The 26,402-nt window shown below is 37.6% G+C and overlaps 3 protein-coding genes across 3 annotated transcripts; 2 read left to right on the top strand and 1 right to left on the bottom strand.

Annotated features, from left to right (window-relative positions):
* Positions 1 to 3,938: 3,938 nt before the first annotated feature.
* On the top strand, positions 3,939 to 7,203 carry LOC133744370 (uncharacterized). The gene is made up of 7 exons (XM_062172493.1): positions 3,939 to 4,174; positions 4,383 to 4,751; positions 5,130 to 5,704; positions 6,055 to 6,241; positions 6,329 to 6,556; positions 6,645 to 6,877; positions 6,961 to 7,203. Exons 1-7 carry the CDS (start codon positions 4,106 to 4,108, stop codon positions 7,124 to 7,126), a joined length of 1,827 nt encoding a protein of 608 aa, XP_062028477.1. The 5' UTR covers positions 3,939 to 4,105; the 3' UTR covers positions 7,127 to 7,203.
* A 4,389-nt stretch (positions 7,204 to 11,592) lies between these two features.
* Positions 11,593 to 13,518, top strand: LOC133741794 (uncharacterized). The gene is made up of 5 exons (XM_062169515.1): positions 11,593 to 11,989; positions 12,365 to 12,551; positions 12,656 to 12,883; positions 12,954 to 13,189; positions 13,280 to 13,518. The coding sequence occupies exons 1-5, from the start codon at positions 11,598 to 11,600 to the stop codon at positions 13,434 to 13,436; spliced, it is 1,200 nt and encodes a 399-aa protein (XP_062025499.1). The 5' UTR covers positions 11,593 to 11,597; the 3' UTR covers positions 13,437 to 13,518.
* A 547-nt stretch (positions 13,519 to 14,065) lies between these two features.
* On the bottom strand, positions 14,066 to 17,250 carry LOC133744369 (uncharacterized). The gene is made up of 5 exons (XM_062172492.1): positions 17,194 to 17,250; positions 16,668 to 16,815; positions 15,733 to 16,535; positions 14,489 to 15,443; positions 14,066 to 14,099 (listed from the first exon to the last, which is right to left on the bottom strand). Exons 2-5 carry the CDS (start codon positions 16,808 to 16,810, stop codon positions 14,066 to 14,068), a joined length of 1,935 nt encoding a protein of 644 aa, XP_062028476.1. The 5' UTR covers positions 16,811 to 16,815; positions 17,194 to 17,250.
* Positions 17,251 to 26,402: the final 9,152 nt, after the last annotated feature.

Below are 26,402 nucleotides of genomic sequence, written 5' to 3'. Positions count from 1 at the left end.
AGGGACTTGTTTCAGAGAAGATGGGGCTGGGGCTGGAGCCGGAGGAGCAGAAGCTGCTGTTGTCTAGGGGCAATAATAAGATTATTTGGAGGTAATAATATTATTATTGGGGGCAATAAAATATTTATTAGGACAATAATAAGATTATTGGGATGCAATAATAAGATTATTTATTTGGATAAACCTACAAAAACATTCAAAATTAAAAACATCTTCATTTTTCACTAATTATTGAACTTGTTATCGGGGGGCAATAATATGTTTATCGGGGGGCAATAATATGGTTACTGGGTATTATTAAGTGACCAGTCCGGTAATATGGTTACTGGGCAATAATATGGTTTGAATTTTTCACTAAATTCAAACGTCGGAATCCGGTCACCAGTCCGGTAGCCGGATTCTGGTCATTGGTTGCTAGATTCCGGTCACCGGTCGCCGGAGTCCGCCACCGGAGTCAAGCAAGGTCTCCAATGACTTCTTTTTTTAAGTGACAAAGAAGGAGAGAGCAAAATTGTCCCAAAAATAAATAAAAATGAATAAAAAAATACTTAATTGGGTATTAGGGAAATAATCTCTTAGAGTGTTTGGGTAAGTAGGCAATCTCTTAGACGGGTAAGTGGGCAATCTTTTAGAGTGTTTGGGTAAGTGGGCAATTTTTAAGCTAAAATTGGGTAAATGATCATTTCCCCTTTAAAATATTGGCACATCAGTTATATGTGTCGAAACTATGTATTCGAAATAAAATGCTAAAAAAAATTGAATGAGGTAACAATCATTGTGAGTGAACTACGTGCTGAAATTTAGAATACTCAGAATACTCTGAAATCAAACAGAATAGCTCATAGAAAACCACCAAGTGGAAGTTGTAAGAGAAACAAAATATGAAATTGAAAACAAATAAACACTCGTCTCCCATCAACTAAATAAAATCATTCATCAAGCTCAACCTTACCCACCCTTTATTGAAGAGCAATCAAATACTGTAAAAAATTTCAAGTCTTCTCGATAACAAGAACCCAACAAGCGCAGAAGAAGAGAAAAACTGACAATTAAGCACTAGTATCTGATCATCTAAATTTATCCACAATCCTTAAATCAAATCCCGTGCTCGATTGAAGAACAATCAACCACCAGAACAAGACAAATACTTTGAAGAAAAGAAGCTAATTTTATTCCCAAAAAAAAATTCAAATTTTGTCCATAATTAAGGAATACAATAAGCACATGAAAAGGAACAGAGAATTACTGAGTGTCCCAATCATTAAAGGACTACTGATTCAAACCACTCCCAATTGAACAAGAAATTGAAGAAACCATAACAACTAAACTTTCATAATTTTTACAAAATAAGGGAGAACCCACCAAGGCACCAAAGAAAATAGAGCATCAACTAACAATTAAGGAAAATATTGTACCTTAATTGATAAGAGGCGAGGTGACCGATAAGCGAGTGAAAGCCACGAGTATGGCCGGAGCGTTGAGTGGAGCCGCCAGTTCTGCGCGCCATCTTTCATCTCGAAAAGTTGAGACTTGAAGGGCCTTCTGTACCGATTCGGGTTATCGGGTCATCCGAATGAGGGTGACTCAGAACTGGACACTTGGACAGTCCAGTTTTATAAAGGTCGTCGTACAATTTTACCATTAGGTATAGAAATGGGATAATGATAAAAAAAGGTCATTTTGAAGTGCCTTATTATAATTCAAACAGCACAAATGTCCCGATGATAATTAAGGTCACCTGTTCACGTTCTACCACTGTACTTCAATTTAATTACAAAACTGCCACCGTCAGTTTTCTCTGGCGGTTTGTAAGAGGTAGACTAAAACGGCACTATTGTTTCGTCTTCTCCACATTACTTCGGAAATTCAAACCTCAAAAAACCGCTCAAACCTACTCCGAAATAGAGAAATATTAATCTCCGGCGGCCACATTCTTAGACACATACGAAGGACGACTGTTTTGCTCAACGGTGAAGCAGCGCCGACTCTGAAAAGTACTTCACAGAAAAAGCCCCAAATTTTAGGGATTTGAAGAATTGCAGAACTCGAATCGTCTACCTCGACCGGGTAATCTTTCAGCCTTGATTCTCAGAAACTTCTCTTACTTAATTTCGAGTCATTGATATAGTATTTAGTTTTGGAATTATAAGTCGAATATAATATAATTATTTCTGCATTTGATTCTGAAACAAAACAATTCGATTCAAAGTTTTGGTTTGAGTGAAGATTTAAAGCTTTTTTGAGTGGAGATGATCAATGACTGTCTTCAAATTTTAGTTTGATGCTGTAACATAGCCAGTGACATAGGCTACTGACTGGGTATCATTTGATTTTGGAGGGACTCTGTTTCCATTTTGGTGTGATTTGATACAGAGACATGGACAGTAACATAACAATTTATATGGAGATAATGACTGTGTGTCATGCTGTTTAGGCTTTAGGCTTTACTTGAATGGAAATTCTGCTAGTGCAAATACATATTTTATAGACTCAGATAATGAAACTGGCCAGTGAGGTCACTGGCCAGGTCGCTAGACAAGTCAAAGGCCAGATAAGTCACTGGAAAAGGCCAACTCATTGGCAACGTGTGTTAAACTCCTGTCAATGATCATGTAACTGATCATGTAACTGGCCATGTAACTGGCCATGTAACTTACAATGCATGCAACTTATCATGTAACTGGCCATGTAACTGACGTTGTAGCTTACAACATATGTAACTGGCCAAGTAACTGATCATGTAACTGACGTTGTCATTGAAATGAGCTGTAACTGACCATGTAACTGATCATGTAACTTACAATATATGTATCTGGCCAAGTAACTGACTACGTAACTGATTATGTAACTGCAAACTCAATGCTAACCTTCTTATTTTTTCAACAGAATTTAAACATCAGAAATGGCAAGAACAAAAAGAAAAGAAAGGGAACCAAGCGATGATGACGAAGACTACCAAGAGGTGGAATCAGAAGATGAAGAACACGATCGAACGATACACAGAAAGAAGAATTCGAAGAAGAGCTTGAAGAAATCAAAAAAAAGGAGACAGGAAGAAACAGAAGAAGAAGAACCATCACTGAAGCAGATTCTCAAGAAGAGCTTGAAATCAAAAAAAAAAAGAAAAGAAGAAACAGAAGAAGAAGAAAAAGTAGAACAATCACCAAACAAGGGTTCCTCTTTGGTGCTATTTCAAAAAACTGAAGCAGCACCAAAGAGGAAGAGAAATGTGAAACCAGGACATGTGCAGTACAGGTGCACATTAATAAGTTTCTTGAACACAATTAAAGATAACAAGAAGAATCTCAGTGCAAGAACATTAGATTTGCTCAGGCAGTCACCATTTGGAAATATTGTCGATGCATTCCATGGTGGCTACATAGAGGAGAAGTCAGCCAAGAAATCTGATGATTTCATTACACTCCTCCTGCAGGCCTACGACCATGAAACTGACCTCTTCTTCTTTGGAAAGAAGAAATTCAGGATCTCGACAAGAGATATTTCAAAGATCCTAGGAATGCCAGAAAAAGGTGACTTGGTCCCAAAGACTTCTGAGGGTGCATATCAGTCCGACTTTGTCCAGCAGTTTTTTTCAAACACAGCGAGAATTAACAAGAAAGTCGTGGAGAAAGCTCTGCAAGATGCGCTGAAAGACAATCCAACAACAGAGGATGGGATTGAGAAGAAGGACAAAAATGTGGCAAGATTAATCTTGCTGGACTTGTCCATCAAGTTTCTGTTCCCAAACGCAGGAGGAACAATTTCATGGGACTGCGTCAAAGCCTGCGAAAATTTGGATAAGATCGGATCTTATGACTGGGCAAGGGAAGTTGGAAGCTTCTTAAAAAAGTCTATAAAGACTTTAAAAAAGAAAAAGGAGTCAAGCAGCCCATATGGTAATACGGGGGGCTGCGTTCTGATAATACTGGTAAGTTACTGTCAGACTGAGATGTAACTGGTCAAGTCACTAATCAAGACAAACTGCATGTCATTCGTCAAGTCACTATGACTAATTTTTTTTTGTTTTTTGTGCAAGCAGTACTGGTTCTGTCAAAAGACTGGAAAAATCAAGCCAATATCTGGAAGGGAGAACGAAGATCATGGGATGAGAAAATGGGACATCCAGAAGTTGATACAGAATTGGACAAGTTTTAACAGCTTGAAAAAACTAGAGGTATTTTCTTCTCTGTCAAAGTAGTTGTCACTGGCCAAGTAACTGGCCAAGTAACTATCTTGGTTAAAAGTCACCGATTAAGTCACTATCACACTGCATGTCAATGGCCAATTCACACTTCATGTCACTGGCCTTCATAACTGTTGTAAACATGTCATTGCTCATGTCACATAGCATGTCACTGACATATTGAATATGTTTCTTTCAGAAAATCTTTGAAAACCTGAAGGAGGATAGAGAGGAATCAGAATCCGAGGAAGAGGAGAATAGATCAGATGAAGCAAAGACAGTTCCGGAAGGAGAGGAAAAAGGAACTGATGATCAGAATTGTGAAAACAAAGAAGATAACCTACAAGTTGAGGTGGCTGAACAGGAAACAACTTCAGAAAAAAACAAGTGGGAGAAAGAGCTTCAGAAAAAGGAGGAGGAGATAAGATATATCACTGTGGAGAAAGATAATTTGAAGACAAAACTGAACGAAAAGGAACAGGAACTAAGGAAAATCACGGAGGACATGATGAATCTGGAGGAACGAAATGCTACACTTGTGACCGACAATTTCTGCCTTGCATCATCGGTGAAGGAGTTAGAGATAAAATTGAAGGAATTGGAGCAAATGTTGAGCCAAAAGACTCACACCTCAACAGCAGCTCAGCAGCACAGCTCCCCACCACCTACCTCTGCAGAAGAAAAAAATGAATCAAATGGAGCTGCATCTAAGGCTGCTGAAAACGCAGAAAATAAAGATCAATCGACTGTTGAGGAAGCTCAGTCCCATGGCATCTGCACAGTCGAAGAATGTGCAGCAGCAGCAGCAGCTCAATCTCCACCTCACTGCACAGTGCAAGAAGAAACTCAATCGACAACTCCATCGCAAAAGGACTCACTATTCCAGAGCCCCACAGTCTGCATGCTCACAGTCGAAGAAATGGAAAAACAACCTGACATGTTTCAGATAGTGAAAAGTCCTGTAGCTGCGCGTGGCCTTCCACTTTGTACGTTGAGCCCAGAGAAAGAGCAGAAGACACCAGAGGAGAACAAAAAAGGAGAGTTAACAATGCGCCTTACAGAGCAACATTCTGGTGAAACTGTATCATCAATGGGTCTCTACTCTTACGTTGTGAGATTAAAGAATAGGAGAAGAATACAGAAAAAGGACAACATTTACTGGTGGGGGGATGTGAAAGCAAAACGAAAGAAGAAAGCAAAGGAGATTGAAGAGAGATTGAAAGAGGCTGAAAAGAAAGAAAAAGAAGAAAAAGAAAAGGAGATGAAGGCCTCACTGCCAGATGCTGAACGTAAAAGGCTAGAACAGATGGTAGCACAACAGAAGTTGGACGATGTACCAGAGGATGTTCGGGAAGCAATAAGACAGATGGACGCTGCAGAAAATGCACAAATCAATAAAGAGCAAGAAGAGAAGCAGCTACCTCCTGAGGTCGTAGACTGGGAGGAGAGCAAAGTATACAATTTTATGGACCAGGACACCAAGAGGAGAGTCCAGAAATACTGGCAAAATGCACCATCAGGGTAATACTTTAATTAAGTCAAAATTCTATTTTAAACTTATTGTCACTGGCCAAGTAACTGTTTATGTAACTATCAAAGTAACTGGCCAAGACGAAAGTTCTATTTTAAACTTATTGTCACTGGCCAAGTCACTGTCCATGTAACTGACAAAGTAACTGGCCAAGTAAAGTCGCTAGCCAAGTCACTGTCCATGTAACTGTGGAAGTAACTGGCCAGGCCAAGTAAAGTCGCTGGCCAAGTCACTGTCCATGTAACTGTGGAAGTAACTGGCCAGGCCAAGTCATTGGCCATGTGATTGTTAAATAAACGACATCACTATCTATGTTACTTACACTATTCATTCTTTGCAGAGTATACTTCTGGGATGGAAGACAGTATGGAGCACAAGTTTCAAGACAGGATTTAAAAGACATGATCATGGACGAACCGATAGCAAGCAATTGCATCGAATGTTATGGAATTCTCTTGACTGATCAGCTGTTGGAGAAAGAATCACAAGGCTTGGATGTCCCAACTTTTATGAATCCCTTGTGCTGGGTAAGTAGTGGAACGATTATCTATCTACAATCAAAGCAAATGATTCTTAATTGATAATAACTTGTCTTCTTTTTTTCTTACAAACAGAATTCTGCAGAAAATTTGACGGTGTATTATGTACATCTGTACCTATGCGAACCACTGTTCCAGAATCTGGCAAGATCCAACTATATATTGTTCCCAATCTCACATGAATCAGGATTTCATCATACACTGCTCATTTTTGACAAGGAATTAAAGAACTGGTCCCACTGTGATTCAAAAAGACCGAAAAAATCATCAACTAGAAAATCCTTTAAAAATGTACAAAAAATGGTATGGAACACTTTCGTCATACTAATTTCATATATTTAATTTAAGCAGAAAGCATATTATTGATTATGTTGCGATGTTGGAAATGCAGGTTGACATGGTAGAACTTTGGATGACAGCAGTAAAAGAACAAGCCGATGACATGCTGGAACAGGGATGCAGAATGAAATTTGATGAAAAGAACAGTTCAGAAGAAGAACTGAAAATGATGGAAGTTCCATTGACTGAAACCGAGAGAGAAAGCATAAAGTGGATCAAGAATAACTATAAAACAAAAATGGCAGTGACAGAACTCAAAGACAACCCTCAGCAAGGAGAAGATTCGTAAGTACACAGCTCTTTAAAAATGTCAATATAATCATTATAAAGTTCAAATTCATTTACTTCAATTTTTATATGATGAACAGATTGGATTGCGGACTTTTTGTAATGTACACAATGGAGAAAATTTCGAAAAAAGGGAGAGTTCCAAAGAAGCTCACAAAGGATGATATTTTGAAGTTTAGAGCTCATGTTGTAAAGTCATTTGCAGAAAGTAGGCACAGCTGGAACTCAACACATGAAGAATCGTAGAAATTTGTTTAGGGAATAGGATAGGTTATATAGTTTTTTCGAATTGATTCATCATATATATCCATTCATTTGTTCAATCGGAATTTCAATTTTTTAATATTTTCTTGCAGATATTGCTTCAGTATATAAAAGTTTGTTTGATATGATCTTCTGAAACGAATTCATGTACTTAGGTACCTTTTAAAGTAAGTAACTAGCTAAGTTACAGAGACACTGAATGTCACTGGAAATGGCAACCTGTATGTCATAGACCAAGTCACTGGTCAAGTCACTGTACGTCTCAAGTAACTGGCAAAGTCACTGACAACGCAACTGCCCAAGTAACTAGCCTAGACACTAAACGAGTCAATCAATAAGTCTACAGATCTTATAGCAAGACACTGAACAAGTAATCAGCCATGATTTGGCAAAAATAATTGTAAAAGGTAATGTCATGAGCCAATACATAAAGCAAGTAACTGTAAAAAAATTCATGTCCTTATGTAGCCTATAAAGTAACTGGCCAAGTCACTGGCAAAGTAACTGTAAAAAAATTCATGTCCTTATGCACCCTATAAAGTAACTGGCCAAGTCACTGGCAAAGTAACTGACAAAGTCACTCACTAGCAAAAGACAAGACATTACCAAACTGATCTTTTTATTTTTAAATGCAGCGTGCCGCTGCACCGCAACTGCAGCGTTCCGCTGCACAACAACAAACAAAGTTTAAGTTTCAATTAAAAATCTGTAAAAGCTAATGTCATGAACCAATACATAAAGCAAGTAACTGTAAAAAAAATTCATGTCCTTATGTACCCTATAAAGTAACTGGCCAAATCATAGGCCAAGTAACTTTAAAAACTAATGTCATGAGCCAATAAATAGAACAAGTACAAGTACATGTAAAAATTAAAGTCACTGCTTATGTCACTTTCTATGTTTGAAATTACCTATCTAACCATTCAACTACAAGTAAACTGCCAGTGGCAGTTATCTAACCCGAGCGCGACTATTTCTCTTAGTTCATTTTCACAATTTCAAAACTCAGAGAAACTTTATACGATTTTTGCCCTAAACTCAGAGAAACTGCTCAAAGATTTTCTCTCCGGCTAAAACAGCGGACAACGACTGCTTTCCTCCACCGTGAACGGTGGGTAAGCAAGAGTGATTCACCGACTAAGCCCCAAATTCTAGGGTTCTACAAATTTACCGAAAATTTACCGGTAACTTCCTCCTCCTTCTTTCATATAATTTCGATTTGAATAGCTTGCGTTTTGTTTGAATTAGAAAAGACATATTTCAATTACATGTGGAGTCTCATCAGAAAATGAATTTGCATGCGACATTTGTTTGAATTACATGTGGAATCTGATGAGAAAATGGTGAGACTTGTTTAAATTACATGCGGAATCTAATGAGAGAAAATGATGATTTCTGTTTGAATTACATGTGGAATTTGATGACAAAATGAATTTCCATGTTAGTTTTGTTTGAATTACATGTGGGATGATGCGAGAAAATTTCAGCATTTTGTCATTGTTCAATGTCTTTGTCACTGCCCATGTCGCTGCACTGGTCACTGGCTATGGTCATGTAACTGGTCATGTCACTATCATAAACATGTGCATAAATATGTCACTGGTTAAGTAACTGTCAAAAATAACTATTGAATTCTAATTTTCTTAACTGTTTACAGGATTTTTTTTTAAAAAGTTCGAGGAATGGACCAACTAAAAAGAAAACAAAGTAAGGAATCTGGAGAAGAACAATCTGAAGGACAAAGTCCAGAAGAAACAATTGCAGAAAAGTTGAAAGTGATAAAATGGAAGAAACTGAAAGAGAGAAAAAAGCGAAAGCAGAAAACTGAAGATGAAGAAGAATCAAGTGAAGATGAGGAAGGAACAACTGGAGATGAAGAAGAATCTGATGAAGAACAAGTCCGGCGTAACAAGACGAAGAAGGATAAAAAGAAGAAAACTGGAAAGCAGAAAAGAAGAAAACCGGAAGGAACTGAAGATGAAGAACAATCTAATGAAGAACAAGTCCGCAGTAAGAAGAAGAATAAGATTAAAAAGGAGAAAAGAAAAAAAAGGGAAGAAAATGAAGATGAAGAAGAAGTTCGTGCAAAGAAGAAGAAGAAAATGGATAAAAGGAAGACCAAAAAAGAGAGTACAAAGAAGAAGGAAGAAACTGACGAGGAAGAAGATACAAAGGATGATAAAGAGGAAAAAGTCCCAGGGAAAAGGAAAAGATATGTAAAAGAGGGTTATGTGCAGTATCGCTGCACAATGCTTGCTTTTCTGAAAACAATTGCAGAAAACAAAAATAACCTGACTGAAGGTACTTTAGAGCTGCTGCAGAAAACACCCTTTGCAACGCTGATAGATGCATTCCATGGAGGTTCAATTAAAGAAAAGGATGCAAAGAAATCAGATGATTTAATCACACTTCTGCTACAAGCATACAACAGTGACACAGACCTTTTTGTGTTTGGGAACAGGAAATTCAGAATGTCAACAAGTGATATATCTATGATTTTAGGAGTGCCGGCATCCGGGTTATCAGTACCAAAGACCAAAGACGGGGCATACAAATCTGAGTTCGTGACTAAATACTTTGACAAAAAGCAGAGGATCAACAAGGCGGCTGCAGAGGAAGCTTTGAAGAAGGCATTGGCAGAAACTCCAGAAACAGGGGATGAAAAAACGAAACGGGACAGAAATGTTGCCGTATTAGTACTCTTGAACCTTTTCATCAAACTCCTGTTCCCAAACTCTGGAGGAACAATATCTTGGGACTATATAAGAGTATGTGAAGAGGTGGAAAGTCTGGGAAAATATAGCTGGGCAAAGGAAGTTGGCGACTTCCTTAAAAAATCAATTAAACGAAAGGCAAAAGAATCCCAAAACATGGCAGGTTGCGTGATATTGGTGATGGTAAATTCCCGTAACTTGTTAAAAATTTGTTTATGCATGATTTTGCTGTCGTATGCTGTTGTAACTACAAAAACTAGATCAGTGTCATGTCACTGTTAAGGTCACTGGACAGGTAACTGGCTAGGTCACTGTTAATGTTACTGTCAAGTTTTTGTCACTGACAATGTCACTGTTGTATTTGCATATGTCATTGGTTATGTTTGTGATATTCATATGGGTAAGCAGCTGTTTGAAAAATAACTAACTAGTTTTCTATTTTTATTTTTTATTTTCCAAACAGTATTGGTTTTGCCACAAGACGGGAGTAGTGCCGCCAATCTCTGGAAGAGAAACCGAAAAACACGGAATAAGAAAGTGGCAATTAAAGACCCTGATAGAAAAAAAAGGGGATTTCAACACCATGGGAAAGTTGAAGGTATGTTAATTTGATGTAGATAAACTAGGTCAATGGTCTTGTCACTGGGTCTTGTCACTTGCTCAGTGACCTGGTCTTGGTCAGGTCACTGACCAAGTCATTGACTATGTCACTGCTCATGTTATTGTTATATTTTCATGTCACAGTGCATGTATCTTTGCATGTCTATGATTGTGTTGTTGTTTTATTTCTGTCACTGCTTATGTCACTGACAACTTTTGTAATTTTGTTTCAGAAAATCTTTGATAAAGTTAAAGAAGATGCAGAGGAAGAAGATTCTGAGTCTAATACAGACACAGAAAGTAAAGAAAAAAAGAATGATGGGCAAGAAGATATTGTTGAAAATAGAACCAGTGGAAACATTAAGGATGAGAAGATGGAGACAGAGATAGGGAAGACCAATGAAGAGAAGAACGAATTACAGAGAAAGCTGGAGGGAAAGGAAGAAGAGCTAAGTGCTTTGAAAAAAGAAGTTGAGGAGAAAGAAAAGGAAATTGGCAGAATAAAAGAAGAGAATGAGGATGTGTTATTGGAAAATGAGGTGCTGAAAATTGAGAAAGCCTCACTAATTAACAGAGTGAAGCACTTGGAGGGCATAGTGATGGCACTAACTGAGAAGTTTGAGTCGCCAATAGCACGTCCAGGTAGTGACAACGACTCAACTCCTCCTCCCCCACCACCTAGTTTCCCTCCGCCAAAACCAAAGGCCCCTCAGGACAAGCCAACTGACAGCAAGCACTCCAAAAACACAAAATCTCAAGGTGGTAGTCAGGGAACTCAATCACAACCTGCCTGCTCCACAGCAAGCGCATCTGAGATGGCATCTGCAACACCTCACTCAACCGACCAAGGACATCAGTCACCACTTCAATGCCTTGCCCAAGCAGCTGCACAGATTCATTCACCAACCTCTCCTGAGGTTAAATTGAGAATGACGGAAGATGCTTGCACACCGAATACTGCTTGGGTTAATGCATTGTTTGTGTTTCCACCTCCGGGCGTGTTTCAAACTCCACCTCCAAGAAAAGTCAGTTTGGAAGATATGCAAGCAGAGCCAAACAAGTATCAGATCATTATATCCCCAGAGGTTCAGCCTGTTTTTGACGTCGAACCAGTCAATTACATTTCTCCTACAGAACAGATGACAAGAGCTGAGTTCATCAAGCCAATTTTAGAGGAGATATCAGGGCAGGACTCAGAATCTATTGGCCTCTATTGTTATGTGGTTAGGACGAAGAGAAAGGAGAGAGTACAAAAAACACATCATATTTTCTGGTGGGACGAGGTGAAAGAGCAAAGGCAGAGGGCGAAAATGACCAGAATCACAGCACAGGAAAAGAAAAAAGGACAGACAGCTGAACAGAAGCCACAGGAGGAAGTGATACATGATTTGACGATTAATGTGGATGACGAGGAACAAACAGAAAAAAACGAAATTGAAGTGATAGATTGGCAAAAACGACAACTGTACAACCTACTTGACAGCCCAACTAAAAGCAAACTAGAGAAGTACTGGAACAAGGCAGAACAAAGGTAATGTTTCATGTTACAGCTCACAAGATAGTGACTTAACTTGCCATGTAGCTGTCTGAGTCACTGGACAAGTCACTGTCCAGATCATGGCAATTGCCATGTAGCTGGCCTAGTCACTGGTCAAGTCACTGTCCAAATCATGGCAATTGCCATGTAGCTGGCCAAGTCACTGTCCAGATCATGGCAATTGCCATGTAGCTGGCCTAGTCACTGTCCAGATCATGGCAATTGCCATGTAGCTGGCTAAGTCACTGATCAACTCACTGTCCAGATCATGGCAATTGCCATGTAGCTGGCCAAGTCACTGTCCAGATCATTGGCAAGTGAAAAGTAACTGGCTAAGTCACAGGACTAACAACGTTCTATGTTATGCAGCGTATTATTCTGGGAGGGAAAAGAGCCTGGAAGCGAAATCACAAGGGCAGATGTCAAAATGTTCATAAGCGATCAATCAATAGCAAACAACTGGATTGATTGCTATGGGGAAATGTTGAAGGATGAACTGCAAAACGAAAGTTCACAAAGTTTGGGAAGATCTGCTTTTATGCATAGCATGTGTTGGGTAAGTATGACGAGCACTTTCTCATAAACATTGAATCCTTATCTCTCATTCTTTGTTTATTTATAACTCGTTCTATGTATTTCTTTCTTTCTTTTTTTAAATAGTATTCGACAATACATTTAACTGTGAGAAACCTCCATCAATACTTGTGTGAGCCGCTGTTCCAAAACATGGGAAAATGCAGCATGCTTTTCTTCCCAATTACCCATAATGAAGAATTTCACCACACGCTCTTGGTCTTTGACAAGGACATACCACAATGGCTGCATTTTGATTCAATGAAACCAAGAAGAGCAGGAACAGGGGAGTGCTTTAAAAGTATAAAAAAATTGGTAAGAAACTTCTTACTGACCATGTAACTTACCATGTAACTATCACTCACTAATCTGTTAAAAACTACAGGTTGAAATGGTCGAGCTGTGGATGAGAGCAGTGAAAGATCAAGCAGATGATATGCTGCAGCAAGGCTGCCGAATGAAATTTGACAAGAGTCAAAGCACTCACACAAAATTAAAGATGGTTGAAAGTATTTTGAGCGATGACGAAATAAGAACAATAAGCTGGATAAAGGAAAATTATGATGGTGGAAGGATCCCTTTGAACCATGCCAGAATCTGCCCCCAACAAGACCAAGGATCGTAAGTCTATATTCAAAATTTTAAAATGATAACTTTACTGTTACTAAGTTTGGTCAAAATCATTAACTTGAAATTTTTAATTGTCAACAGATTAGATTGCGGACCTTTTGTAATGTATTACATGGACAGAATGGCAAAAGAGGAGAAGCTGCCAAACAAAGTCACCAAAGCTCAGATGATGAAGTTCAAAGCTCAAATATTCAAAAAATTTGCAGAACATAAGCAGAGCTGGAACTCAGCAAATTAAGAATTTTAGAAATTTGTTTGTTTAGTTCAGAATTTCAGAAATTTGTTTGTTTAGTTCAGCAAATATACTTGTATGGATCTTTTTATTCAAGTTTAATGCATCTTCTGAATTCATAGGGCAAGTCACTAACTATGTAAATATGAAGGACGCATATAATTGAAAGTGTCATTGTTAAATTCACTACTGCCCATTATGTAACTGCTTAAGTCACTGGCCAAGTAAAAAGAAAACTGAATGTCAGTGGCCAAGTCACTAGGCAAGTTACTGTAAAACTCAAGTAACTGACCAAGTCACTGATAATGTAGCTGACCATGTAACTGACCATGTAACTTACCATATATGTAACTGACCATGTAACTGAACATGTAACTAAGCATGTAGCTGAATATGTAACTGGACAAAAAACATTAAAACTATAAGTCACTAGAGAAGTCACAGCCAAAATGATATTCCTATTTCAGTTTGCAGCGTGCCGCTGCACCGCAACGGCAGCGTTCCGCTGCCAATTAATAAACCAAAGTTGTTGTAGCTACTTCATTTTTTAATTTTCATTAATATTTGCAGCGTGCCGCTGCACCGCAACGGCAGCGTTCCGCTGCCAATGACCAAATCTATATGCAGTAATCCAACTACAAGTCATAGAACAAGTCACCGACAAGATAACTAAAAACTAATGTCAATGGACAAGTCAATTAGTTTACAAATGGTTATGTCACTGTACATGTAACTATTAAAACCTGTAGACACAAAGAATACTGAAGGATTTATAAAAGAAGAAAGCAGAAAAACTGTCTCATAGTCAAAAAAAAAAATTCCAATGAGTAAGCACCTTACAAGCACTTCTTATCATTTATTGAAAAAAATGAAAAATCAAAACAAATATTCAAACTGTATTGGAGTCACTTGCTATGTCACTTGCCATGTCACTGTTAAAGGCATGTAGGCAGAATTGAACCTATATCGGAGCTGTACAACTCTTTCTGTTGTGACCATCACATTTTCCACACCTACCACACTTGATCACCCTGGTTTTCTCGCTCCTTTTTCTGAACCTCTTCTTTCTAGGCCTTCCCGGTGGTCTTCTAGTCAAAGGCGGCTGCAAGATCACAGCATCTCTACCAAAATCATGCACTTGCTTCGAAATAGAGGGAAGAGGATTAATTGGGAAAGAATAAGTTTCTCGATATTTATCCACCTTGTACAGCTCATTGACATACAAATACGGGGAAGAACCATGTTGTTGGATCACTACAAGTGCATGGGAACATGGGAAGCCATACAGCTGCCATTCTCCACACGAACAAAACCGAGTTTCCAAATTTACCATGCTATTGTACTTCTGGCAGTGAACTTCATACACATAGGTATCAGACCTGCTCACTCTCCAATGCCTTCCGACTTCCAAATTGTCCTTCAGCTTCTTTTCAATCACTGGGCACAACTCAGACAACCATTCATGAGCATCCTGCTTCCGAGCAGCAATTGAAGCCATGGACTTCACTCTAATGCCATCATTAATATCAAGAATAGGAAAACTCTTCAAAGGCAACACCCAATTATTGAAAGACTCAGCCAAGTTATTTGTCATTTCACCAAATCTTTCACCATTAAAGTAAGCCATACACCAGTTCTCCTTGGGAAGATCCTCTAGAAATTCAGCAACTATGTCCCCGCCTTCACTCCTCAAGATTTCCATGTTGAACTCATACATCTCCGGTGTGCGAGAATAAGCACAACACATAAACAAGTAAGGAATCCGATCCTTGAGGTAAGATCCAGCTGGAAATTTGTCAGAAAGGTTAGACATCAGGTGTCTAAAACAAAACCCATGTGGGTTATTAGGAAACACTCTAGGGAAAGCACTAACAAGCCCAACATGACGATCAGAAATGAATGTCACCCTCCTCATAGGGTGTTTTGCAAACTCTTCAGCCAAAACCTCAAGAAAAAATCTCCAATTACTCTCATTTTCAGAATCCACAATAGCATAAGCAACTGGATACAAGCCTGAACAGAAAAACAAAATAATGTCACTGCCATGTAACTGTCAATGTCACTGACCATGTCGCTGACATAACTGCAAATTACTTGACAGTGACATGGCCAGAGACATGTCATTCAAATCACAGAACATTTAGGTCATTGGACATGTAACTGTCAATGAACATGTAAGTGACCATGTCAGTAGCTATGTAACTAACCATGTCACTTACATTACAAAAAAAAAAAAACAAGACATGGCAGCAAATAGAAAACAAGAAAAATAAAAAACTACAAGTAATGAAGGAGATTCAACCTTGATTGGCATCCTTTGCCGATGCAGCAATAATCTGCCCCTTGTACTTGTTGGTGATGAATGTAGCATCAATGAAAAGAATAGGTCTACAAGATTGAAAACCCTTCATCCATGCACCATAGCTCACAAACATACGCTGAAACCTGTGTGTTTCTCGATGAAACTCAACCACTATCCTAGAGTCGGGGTTTGACTTCATAACAGACTCACTGAACCAAAGTAGCTGAGCATAAGACTCAGCTTCATCACCATGTAGGGCTGTTTTTGCCAACTCCGTACCATACCAAACTGTACGATAAGCAACATCCAAACCATAATCACTCTTGATCTCATCAGCTATATCAATTGGCTTTTTGTTTGGATTGGCACGAATCTTATCAAGCACAATAGACTTGACAACCTTGGATCCCATCATCTTACTCTTCTGCAAACGAATCACACCATGACAAGTGTGAACATTAACCAACCTTTTAATCATAAAGAAACCATTAGCCCTACATAAATAAGCCTTCACTAGCCAATTGCAGCCTTGAGAATGTTTCTTAGAACACTGAGCAATAACACGAACCTTGTCATTTCTAACAAACTCATATGAAAAGCCAATTTCTATAGCATACTTACGCAGCTTATCCCTAAACTCAACAACCCCACCCTCAAACTTTTGGCCTTCAGAATGAATATAACTCTCCCAACCTTTCGTCATATAACTCTTCGGTGCCTCTGCCCTATAACACCCCAAATAATCATTCTCCTCAAGCATGGTACTAGAATCCTCACACACTGTGTTACTCACCACACTTTCACTAATAGAAGGCAAATCAGTCACAAACACTTCAACAAAATCAGAATTGTAACGAACCAAATTCCTAAAAATCATTCTCATATCAACTTCACTCTCTAGAAAACATGAAGTAGAATCCGGAGGAATAATGTACCTCAACATGAAATTGCCTTGAATCAAATCCGGAAAACGAGAGCGTATGGAATTGCATAGGTCAACAAACGACCAATTATGCAACAATGGAACTGTCGCTGCTTCACCAGAATAAATAAACTTGACAACATAGCTAGTATCCATAACAACTGCACAAGAATAAAACAAATCACTATCCATGTCACTACTAAGGAAATCAACAGAATCAACACAAAGAAGTCACTGCCAAAGTAACTGTTAATGCCTGAACAGAAGAACAACATCATACTCGCAAAATAAATGATAATTCCTGAACAAAACAGCAGTATTAAAAATGTAACTGGCCATGTCACTGATAAAAAAATCACAGTATAGAACAAATATAGTACAGCAATAGCACAAAACATCATCAACAATTCAACATAGCACTGAGTCCGACGAAGGAGAAGAAAACAGTAATCCAAAACGAACAATTCAACAATTTAACACAAACAACAAAAATACACTGCAAAATCCAAAACGAACAAATTCACAGAGAGATGGCTTACCGATCAAATCAGAGAAAACCAGAGAGAGGAAGAAATAGAGAGACTGTAACTAAGCACTAAGTCAACGAAGAAGAAGAACACAATAACGTGATCAAGACGAACACCGACGAAGCCAGAGATCCAGAAAAAGAGAAAAGAGCTGAGGAAGCTCCAAAACCACTTTCAGATCGTCGCAGAGGCACAAAGAGAAATCGGAAGCTTCCGACGGAGAGGGCGGCGAAGAAAGAATCTCGGAAAGAGATCTCCGATCAAATCGAATCGGAAGCTTTCTGATCAAAGGAGAGAGAAAATTTGAGCTCCCCGATTTTGAAATGGAAGGTTATAAAGGTTTATTACCTTAGGGGCAGAATCGGAATGATAAAAATTAAAAACTGACATTTTTTAACATGATCTCATTATTCATAAGGACTAAACTAATATTAATAACAATTTACAATGGACCTTCTTATCAAGTGGAAAACTAGGTGACCTTATTATCATTTCACTCTCTAAAGTGACCTTTTCCATCATTTCCCTTATAGAAATTCTTAACGGCCTTTATTTTGTATACTGTTTGTAAAAATTTTCCTTATAAAAAATGCCTAACAATACACACGTAACTTAAGCCGGCCAGCACTTTTTGATGAGGTTTTGGGTTGTTGCACGTCAACCTCACGGTAGTTGATGACTTTCGTTGAGAAAGACTTTAATCCGTCACAAACTACAATCCCATGTAGAGTCAGTAGAGAAGACTCAGAAGAGAAACACATCTTGGAGAGATGAGAAAATTAGGCACTAAAAATCCCTTTGACTTACCAAATAAATTTTTGTTTGTTGTTATACCATCGAACTTTTCAATTTTGATAAATTACAGTCTATAATTTTAAAGTTCATGCCATCATATTTGCTAGATATTTAGAGTATTTTTGTATTTCCATCTCACATAAATAAACATATCCATAATGTGAAAATGCGAAAGTAAAAAGATAATCTTTATAGAATTACCAAAAAAATGACTTAAAAGGAGAATATAGGCAAACACTGAAAATAGAATACAAGTTTCGGAAATTGAAAAGTTTGTGAAATGCCAGTAGGTAGGCGCCTTACAAACCCGTTAAAAATATAGCAATTGAAATTCACACTCTTTATTTTACTAACTAACTGATTTGCGCAAGTATTATTAAGAAATAACTACAAGCTCAAGCATCATATCAGGTTTCCAGGCACCCACAAGGTGTTGTTGCCAGACATTCGCCGCCAGTGAATTATAGTGTCCTCAATAGAAGTAATGAGAGCATGGCCTATATGAAGCACACCTGTGACATTCGGAGGCGGCAACGCCATCGCAAAGGGAGGTTTGGAGCGTTTAGCATCTGTCATAAAGAAGCCTTGTGTCTCCCACCACTGATACCATCCCTTCTGCACAGCACTTGGATTGTGTTCTTTGTCCATTTGAAGAGACAACAGTTTCTTCTCGCCATATGGAGCCTCTGGGTCTTTGGCATTGTTATCAATGTCACCATCATCCTCATCGGACTTGGAATGCTTCACATTCTTCTTCTCCTCCTTTCCACTGTCTGTAGAGTTTGCTTGTTCCTGAAGCTTTCTGGCGGCTTCTCTAGCTTTTGCGTTTTGCTTTTTAAGCTCTTTCTCTACTGCCTTTTCTTCCCTTATCTTCTTTCTCTCCCATGGGTCCATATTACGCCTGTCAAAGAAAGATCGGATCCTAAAACCCTAAAGCTATGACTTCATGTATTGGTTTTACTGCCTTTTTATAGAGGCCTTATTAGGAATCCAAAACAAAACAGGATTCCTATGCCTTTGGGTGTTGGGAAAACAAAACAAAAAAGGAATACTTTTATCTTTCTAGCTTTATTTATTTATTTTGAATAAATCTTTCTAGCTTTTCACAATTAGGACTCTCTGCTTGCCAAAATCTGCGAGCCATGATTTTTTCAGGAGTAGATCATGAGAATTAATCACATGATGATCAGACTATATGGAATAAAACCTATATGATATATCACACTGTCAATTCAATTGAAATGAAGTTTCCGATTCGATCTCATCCCTTATTTAGGTACACCCTACAAAAATCTGGTGCACAAGAGTTCAAGAACTTCAAAACATGCAAGAGACCTTATCCTTGACATGAATGCTCATAAGCCATACCTTCAATGAGCACCAAATAAACCATAGATTTTCTGATCATGTTCTGCGTAAATGCAAACTTCCACATTAACGATCCAAAGGCATACCACAAAAATGCAAGTCAATGGAGAATGTAATACACCATATGAGTAACCTTATCAGGTTCCACTAGTTTATTCTATAGGTTGTAAAATCAAATGCCAAAAGGCTCTCAATCAAAGTGTCTCATCCCCATTGACTCCAAGACAATACATATTGGTTATACTAACTGTATACATAACTGTAACGTACCTGCAGATAAAAGTGCTCATTCATGGTCATAAGGGTATATTATTCTTTGTATTGGAAATATATAAAAAAATTATCAATTTCAACTTACGGTGTTACCCATTGTAAAATTACCTAGAGAAAAATCAATATCAGTTCGTCGTCTTCTTTCTTAGATTTCCTGCTACCTTTGCTGTTTCTCCATGAATTTTAGCATCGATCATCTGCCTGTTCTTTGAATAGATATATAACCTTTTCTTTAGAGTTCAAAGCATATGTTCTTATGTTTCATATAGTTATTTACAAGATTAGTCCATATTGCATTGGATTCTCCATAGTACTTCTGGTTCTCAATCAATATTTCAGTTCTGTTTTTCTTGTTGCATGCTATTTGTACGTTTGATGTCAGACTTCATCATTACTCAAGTGTAGCATATGATAATATATATGACTATAATTTGTTATAGCATCTGTAATGATTCTGACTGTAATTGGTCATTTGTTAGTACTTTGCAAATTTAAGTGACAGACAGAATATATCATGTATTTGATCGATTATGTTCTAGATCACCTTTAATGATCACTTTTAATATATACTAGTCCAAGAACTGAATTTTCTTGCCTCGTTGGGAGGAGGTTGAAAACCCTTTCCCTGTCAATGGGCGAAGGTAGCATATATGGATGTTCAATTGAGTTCTGCAAGGACAAAAAAATTCCTCATTGCAGAAACGAGAGGATGAAGGATGAATATACCAAACTTGGTGATATGACCGTTCCTTATGGAATTGTAGTAATAAGTTTGAAACAATGAGGCAGTCCTCATTCTATTTAGTTTTTGTTGATAATTTATCATTTAGTTGTGCTTCTTTGCAATCAATTTTTTTTTTTTTCTGTTGTGTTTTATTATCAGTATTTCAGCATTGCTTTAGTAATTTGGAAGATGCAAGATGTCTCATAAACAATAAAAAAGGTTATCTATTAAAATAACTTTGGTTTATAGGCAGGTTGACATATTAAATTTTCTTCAGAGCCAATACTTCCTTCTAAATCTTTGTAAGGAGCGAGGTTCTTTACGCTTGCAAGGATGTGCAGTGCACGACTGTACCTTGACCTAAGGTGTTATTCTTCTCTGAATTTTATTATTCAATTATCTGTTTCGCACTTCAGATGTCAATACAGTACGTGGGATTTGTATTATCACGCCTCTCTCCTTATATCTTAAAAGGATTGTTGTGTCTCAGTGATCTTGGATGTTGTATACCAAGGTTGACAACAGGGCATGATGTTTAGCTATAGAAAGAAGATAAGATGCAGAGGAACCAGTAAAGTATATGACCTGCGGAGACTATGAAAACTTGTACCACTCTGTAATGGTAGCAACATACTTTATTTTCCCTTTACAAATATACGCATGCATATATAATTCTTGCTGCATTTTTGTATCTTCAACTTTTGGGCTCATATGTAAGTTTTATTTACTACGTACAACTTGCTACTGATAATGTGCAAGTGCTTCAGAGAATAAGTCTGCAAGTAAATGCACTTTTGACACAATTCAAAACCTATTGATGTTTTAAATGAAGACTACTTGTTTTTATCACTCTCAGCTGATCCTCTTTTCTTGTTCTAATGCATATGCTTTTCTTTCAGAATAGGATGTGCGACTAACAAATTAGCTTTATTTACCTTAATCAAGACTTTTTCCTAGCTATCTACTACATGAGTCCTCAAAGTAGTAACTCAAGTCCCCAAGTGGTAAATATTACATGAAAACATCATGTATGAGAAATGTTAACATACCATAGCTTCATCCTATTTCACTTTGTATTTCCAAGTGAGTCCGAACTATCTCTGATGGTTTCCAATTTAGTAATATAGAACCCCCGGCTCTAAGCATTTGAGCACTGCAAATCAGGCGTCCCACCAGCAGCCTACAAGAGCAACTGCACCCTAGTAAGCTATAACCTGAGATTATAAACCCCATATATAGGACCAAAAAAAGGGACTCACTTATTAATGAAAAGTTTGCATCCAATTAAAAGAGAAAATGCCATCTTAACAATTCAACAATGTATAACAGCAGAACAAGCCCAAAGCATATGACTATTATTGCCACCAAAACAAGAAGTCTAAGGACGACGACTATGCTGGTGATTTCCTAACGATCAACACATTACTTTTATGAGTGCGTACTTGTTCTTCAAGGGATCAGTTGTGTTTTTGAAGGAGGACATAAGATTGGTATTGTTGGCCGGATAGGCAGTGGGAAGTCTACACTCATCCGTGCTCTACTTCGGCTAGTTGAGCCAATCGGAAGGAAGATTATGGTCCATGGCATTGACCTCTGCACTATAGTACTTCATGATGTGAGGTCAAGATTTGGAATAATACCTCAAGACCCTACTCTCTTTAATGGCACTGTCAGATACAATTTGGACCGCTTATCTCAACATTCAGACCAGGAAATATGGGAGGTGAGAATCAAGTTCTGTAATGCTTGTTTTCTGTAATGTAACTTTTCAGTTGTTTATTTGAACTGAGCCGAGATTTATCTTGTGCATTTAGAAGATTCTTGGGAAGTGTCAGCTTCGAGAGGCTGTTGAGGAGAAAGAAAAAGGCTGAGACTTGTTAGGTAACGTTATGTACGTTGTTCTGTTAGTATCAGTATGTGATGTGTGTATTTTTTTTTTCTTTGTAATTCATGATCAGCTTCTCTCAGTTGTGGATGATGGATCAAACTGGAGCATGGGGCAAAGACAACTGTTCTGCCTCAGGTGCGCTCTTCTAAGAAGAAGTTGGGTATTGGTGCTCGATGAAGCAATTGCATCCATTGACAATGCAACTGATATGATCCAGCAGAAGACTATAAGGACTGAGTTTGAAGCTTGAACAATAATTATTGTAGCTCACAGGATACCAACTGTGATGGATTGCACAATGATTCTTGTCATTAGTGATGGTGAGTTAATTCTATTTAATGCTCATCTAAGAAATCCACATGTTTGCATCCATTAGTGTTAACGAAGCAAATGTATTCCATTATTTTGCCGGAAATTTAAATAGTGGAGTATGATGAGCCAATGAGGTTGATGAAGAGAGAAGGCTCGCTTTTTTGTCAAGGAGCGAGTACTCGTCTTATTTCCAGTCTGCAGAATCTCATTGAATGAAACAAAATTTCTTATGCATGTAGCCATAAAAAATAGGGAACCAGGAAGCATGATCAATGTAAACTATAGAAATAATGCACAATTTTAGAAGATGCAGATAGGAAGATTCCTGAATTAAATTTTATGAAATTGGTTAATTTTAAGACTCAAAAGTCACTGTCTTAATCATCCATTCCCAAAGAAAAAAAAGCCCAAGGGGAATGGGAATGTTAATAACACATGTCCATGATCGAGCAGGAATAATGTAATATTATTTTCTTGACAGGCAAGTAATTTTATAATTTCCTTGTTATTAGAGGATTTCATTTAAATTGTGTATATAAGAAGGCTTACATCAAACTCTAGCGCCACTTTGCCATTCATTAGTGTTCTCACTAAGCTAAAGTTTAAGTCCAAAAGACACCTTAATTAGTTTATGCACTAAGCTTTCCAAGATTATGCTCAAGAATTTTCAAAATGATTTTGAATTATATTTTCATTATATCTTTATATTTTGAAAATGGTGGAGTATTGTTGGAGAAATTTTTTAATTTTTTTTTTTTTGTCATTATAAAAAAGAGGATCAAAGGGTTTCCACATTTTCAGTTTGTCTTGAGTGAAGTAATATATATGACCAAAATCAAATGGTACAAGTGAAAATGTACTTTACCATTTGAAGGGATACATATACTTCTATATAAATGATTCATTCTCTACAAAATGAGACAGTCCCAAGAAGATCCTAAGATGATGTAAGACTCCAATATATACTACTTTCATCTTTTCTCACACATAAAAGTACTAGAAACTATTAGTGTAGAATTAGTTTCTAGGAACCTTGTGTCATCTTGTAAACCTTTTTTTGAGTGTTTAGATTGGTTTTCATGAGTGCAACCTTCATCCAATTTATCCGGACTCATTTCATCCGGTTTATCCCATTGTTGGTTCTCTCGGCAAAATAGGTTCTTGGTGAAGGTGATGGCTATTATGGTTTTCGGAAAAGTTGGAGGCTGGATTAATTCATTGATATTGACATTGGTCTTCCTCGATCCGGCCATCATTCTGGAAGGATCTTGCTGCTGCCTGCTTTGCGGTGGAGTGATGAATATGTTCTCATTGTTGGTGTGATTGCTAGTGGTGGTGTGGTGGCTCAAGTCTGGGCCAACCTATGTTATTGTTCTATTTGTATTCAGGCCTATGTTGTATGTTGTTTGTTGTAAGCTCTTATGGGGAGCTCATTTAGGCCGGTTAAAGAGTCTCCTATTAATGAAATTTCTTGTTTGACCAAATAAAACAATATAATATATGACAGTATAAGGATATAACTAGAGATAGCTTCTTCTCGATGAAGTTAAATAAAATACAAACTTCAACATACTTAAAAGTATTTGAACCTAGAATTTAGAGATTCTTTTTCAAAATGAACAAGACACAAAATCCCAAAGCCATGGTTCCCATATTAATCACCGAAACTAGTACCAAAACAATTATTAGGTGCATCATATGATAAAGTCGATAAACAGCCGGAACTGATGTCCCGGTAATAGTCCCACTCAAAATCTTCTTGTGATGAGCCTTATCAGCTACCTTGTTCCTCAAGGTTTCTAATTAATGTCATCATGTACTGCTCGTTCTCTTGCTCCTCCAGCATGACCAAATCTACCTGGTCATCCCACCAAAATCCCTCATGCACCTGATCCCCGCTCATTTCTATCATCATTTTTTTCTCATTTGCCTTGGCTTTCGTCTCCGCCATCCTCTTCTTCTACTCCTCTTCCTCCTTATGCTTCTCCTCGCATTTTTTGTTGTACTCTGCCACGAGAATCTCCTGGCCTTATCGTTAGCTCTGACTAAAGAGTTGAGCCCATTTTGATAGCTATCGATCATTGTATGGATGTCTGAGTGCCCATAACAGAACACCTTGTTGGCACTAGAGAACACGATATATGACTGCCATGAGCGCACCACATAACACGTTTAACTCGTCGGCCTTCTTAAATATGCCGGCGCAGCGTTTTGAGAAGATGACTTGTTTGTTGTTCGAATTCTCTATCCGGTTGATCTAGATTTTCTTCCGGCCTTGGGTTTTCTTGGGCATGACATCAATTACAAATGATTACCAAAGCTAATTCTACACGGATGTATATACAATTTTAGTTTTTTGATTGGCCTAAAATCTTGGATATTAGATAAAAATGACGATACCTTGATTTTTTTCAATGATCTAAAAATCTTGGTAAGAGATTCTAATACCAAATGAGAAAACTGTATTAAATAGTGTCGAGAAAAAAAGTTAAATTGGTGTCAAATTTATAAATAATTATACATGTAAATTTGTGTTCATTACTGTGGCTTTTGGCATAATTTCGATTTGAAACTCTTCACAATCAATCAGTATTCCATAAAAATCTACACATTTTCTAAGCCAAATAATAGTAAATTGTAAGGAATATTCCTACGGTATCGTGGCAAAAAAGTTGAAATATTGAGACAATCATTCCTACACGTTAAAATACCTAGTACTCATCTACCTGATTATCTTATCACTATTATGTTACTTCAAAAATTGAAACTTAGCAAAGTGCTTTCTACATTTTAAGTGATCACCAATTAATCAGTGTTTCAAAATCAATAAGGCAAAGTTAATCTCAAGCAAAAGAGCACTTCATTAAAATACAATGCGTTTACATCCAAAAACAATGTAACCATTCTTGGATCATCAATAGCTCATGACAAATGGTACTTGGTCACATTAAAGAAAGGATAAATCATAAAGACTACATATATATTGTTATCCTTCAAATCAAAAGCTTTATATGCCTCCTTTTAAAAAAAAAAAAAAAAGGGCTTTATATGCCTCCATTGCTGTAGAGATCAACTTTCATCTCAACATTTTCCTGAAGTATAAGTTATAACAATTAACAATTATATGCGTTTTATACCTAGGTTAAGATTGAAATGAACAATGAAGTATTGTATAAGTATGGTGATCATACCAGTTTGAGATAGTCATTGTAATGAACATTCAATTTGTATATGATAATACTCTTATGGGTCGGGCAAACGTTAACACACACACACACACACTCCTTTAACAATATTCTTTTGCTTTTGTTTTTCTTAGAGAAAGTGTTCCACAATAATTTTGTGATGGGAAATGTCATGAGACAGCAGTTAAGGTCAATGTCAGCTCTTATTGGAATAAGACTGACAATAAGTTGGCCGTAGCTGCTGTCGCCCGCAATTCGCAACGTACACTGGTTGCTACCGATTTTGATATTAACATAGCTTTTTCTACACCTGAAGTAGAGGCCAAGGCCTGCTTGTTCGGCTTGAGACTTGAGAAGTGTCAACAGATGGAGCTAGAAAATGTTGTATTTGAGAAAAGTTTCTTTAGCAACCTGTCTGATTTCGTGGATGGTCATATGCGGCTGTAGCTGTTGCCAGGCAGATTGTGGAGCTGAACTTGAGGTGGGTGAAGGTCGATCGTTCTGTGAACCGTGTTGCTACTGTTCTTGCTAGACTTGCATTTGATGGAAAGTTGCTCAATGATTGCATGATAGGATTTTTCTGTCATATGAGCCAGCGTAGTTGGAACTATTTTAATATTTACGCTCAAGTTGTAATCTTTAGTTGTCTATGCTAATGAACTCTAGTTGAGTTTAG

The sequence above is a fragment of the Rosa rugosa genome, chromosome 4, assembly GCF_958449725.1.
Source record: "Rosa rugosa chromosome 4, drRosRugo1.1, whole genome shotgun sequence".
Lineage (NCBI taxonomy): Eukaryota > Viridiplantae > Streptophyta > Magnoliopsida > Rosales > Rosaceae > Rosa > Rosa rugosa.
The sequence above is the reverse complement of the archived record's forward strand: the minus strand, read 5'-3'. Positions and strand labels throughout refer to the sequence as shown.

Excerpts from the sequence above, each read along its gene's own strand:
- LOC133744370 (XM_062172493.1), top strand. The coding sequence starts at position 4,106 with ATGAGAAAATGGGACATCCAGAAGTTGATACAGAATTGGACAAGTTTT. Across the intron at positions 6,557-6,644 it reads TTAAAAATGTACAAAAAATG|GTTGACATGGTAGAACTTTG; the intron begins GTATGGAACACT and ends TTGGAAATGCAG. Across the intron at positions 6,878-6,960 it reads CCTCAGCAAGGAGAAGATTC|ATTGGATTGCGGACTTTTTG; the intron begins GTAAGTACACAG and ends TATGATGAACAG.
- LOC133741794 (XM_062169515.1), top strand. The coding sequence starts at position 11,598 with ATGACAAGAGCTGAGTTCATCAAGCCAATTTTAGAGGAGATATCAGGG. Across the intron at positions 12,552-12,655 it reads TTATGCATAGCATGTGTTGG|TATTCGACAATACATTTAAC; the intron begins GTAAGTATGACG and ends TTTTTTAAATAG. Across the intron at positions 12,884-12,953 it reads TTAAAAGTATAAAAAAATTG|GTTGAAATGGTCGAGCTGTG; the intron begins GTAAGAAACTTC and ends TAAAAACTACAG.
- LOC133744369 (XM_062172492.1), bottom strand. The coding sequence starts at position 16,810 with ATGGATACTAGCTATGTTGTCAAGTTTATTTATTCTGGTGAAGCAGCG. Across the intron at positions 16,536-16,667 it reads CAAGGCAATTTCATGTTGAG|TGAAAGTGTGGTGAGTAACA; the intron begins GTACATTATTCC and ends GCCTTCTATTAG. Across the intron at positions 14,100-14,488 it reads GGAAGGCCTAGAAAGAAGAG|TTATCTTGTCGGTGACTTGT; the intron begins GTTCAGAAAAAG and ends ATTAGTTTTTAG.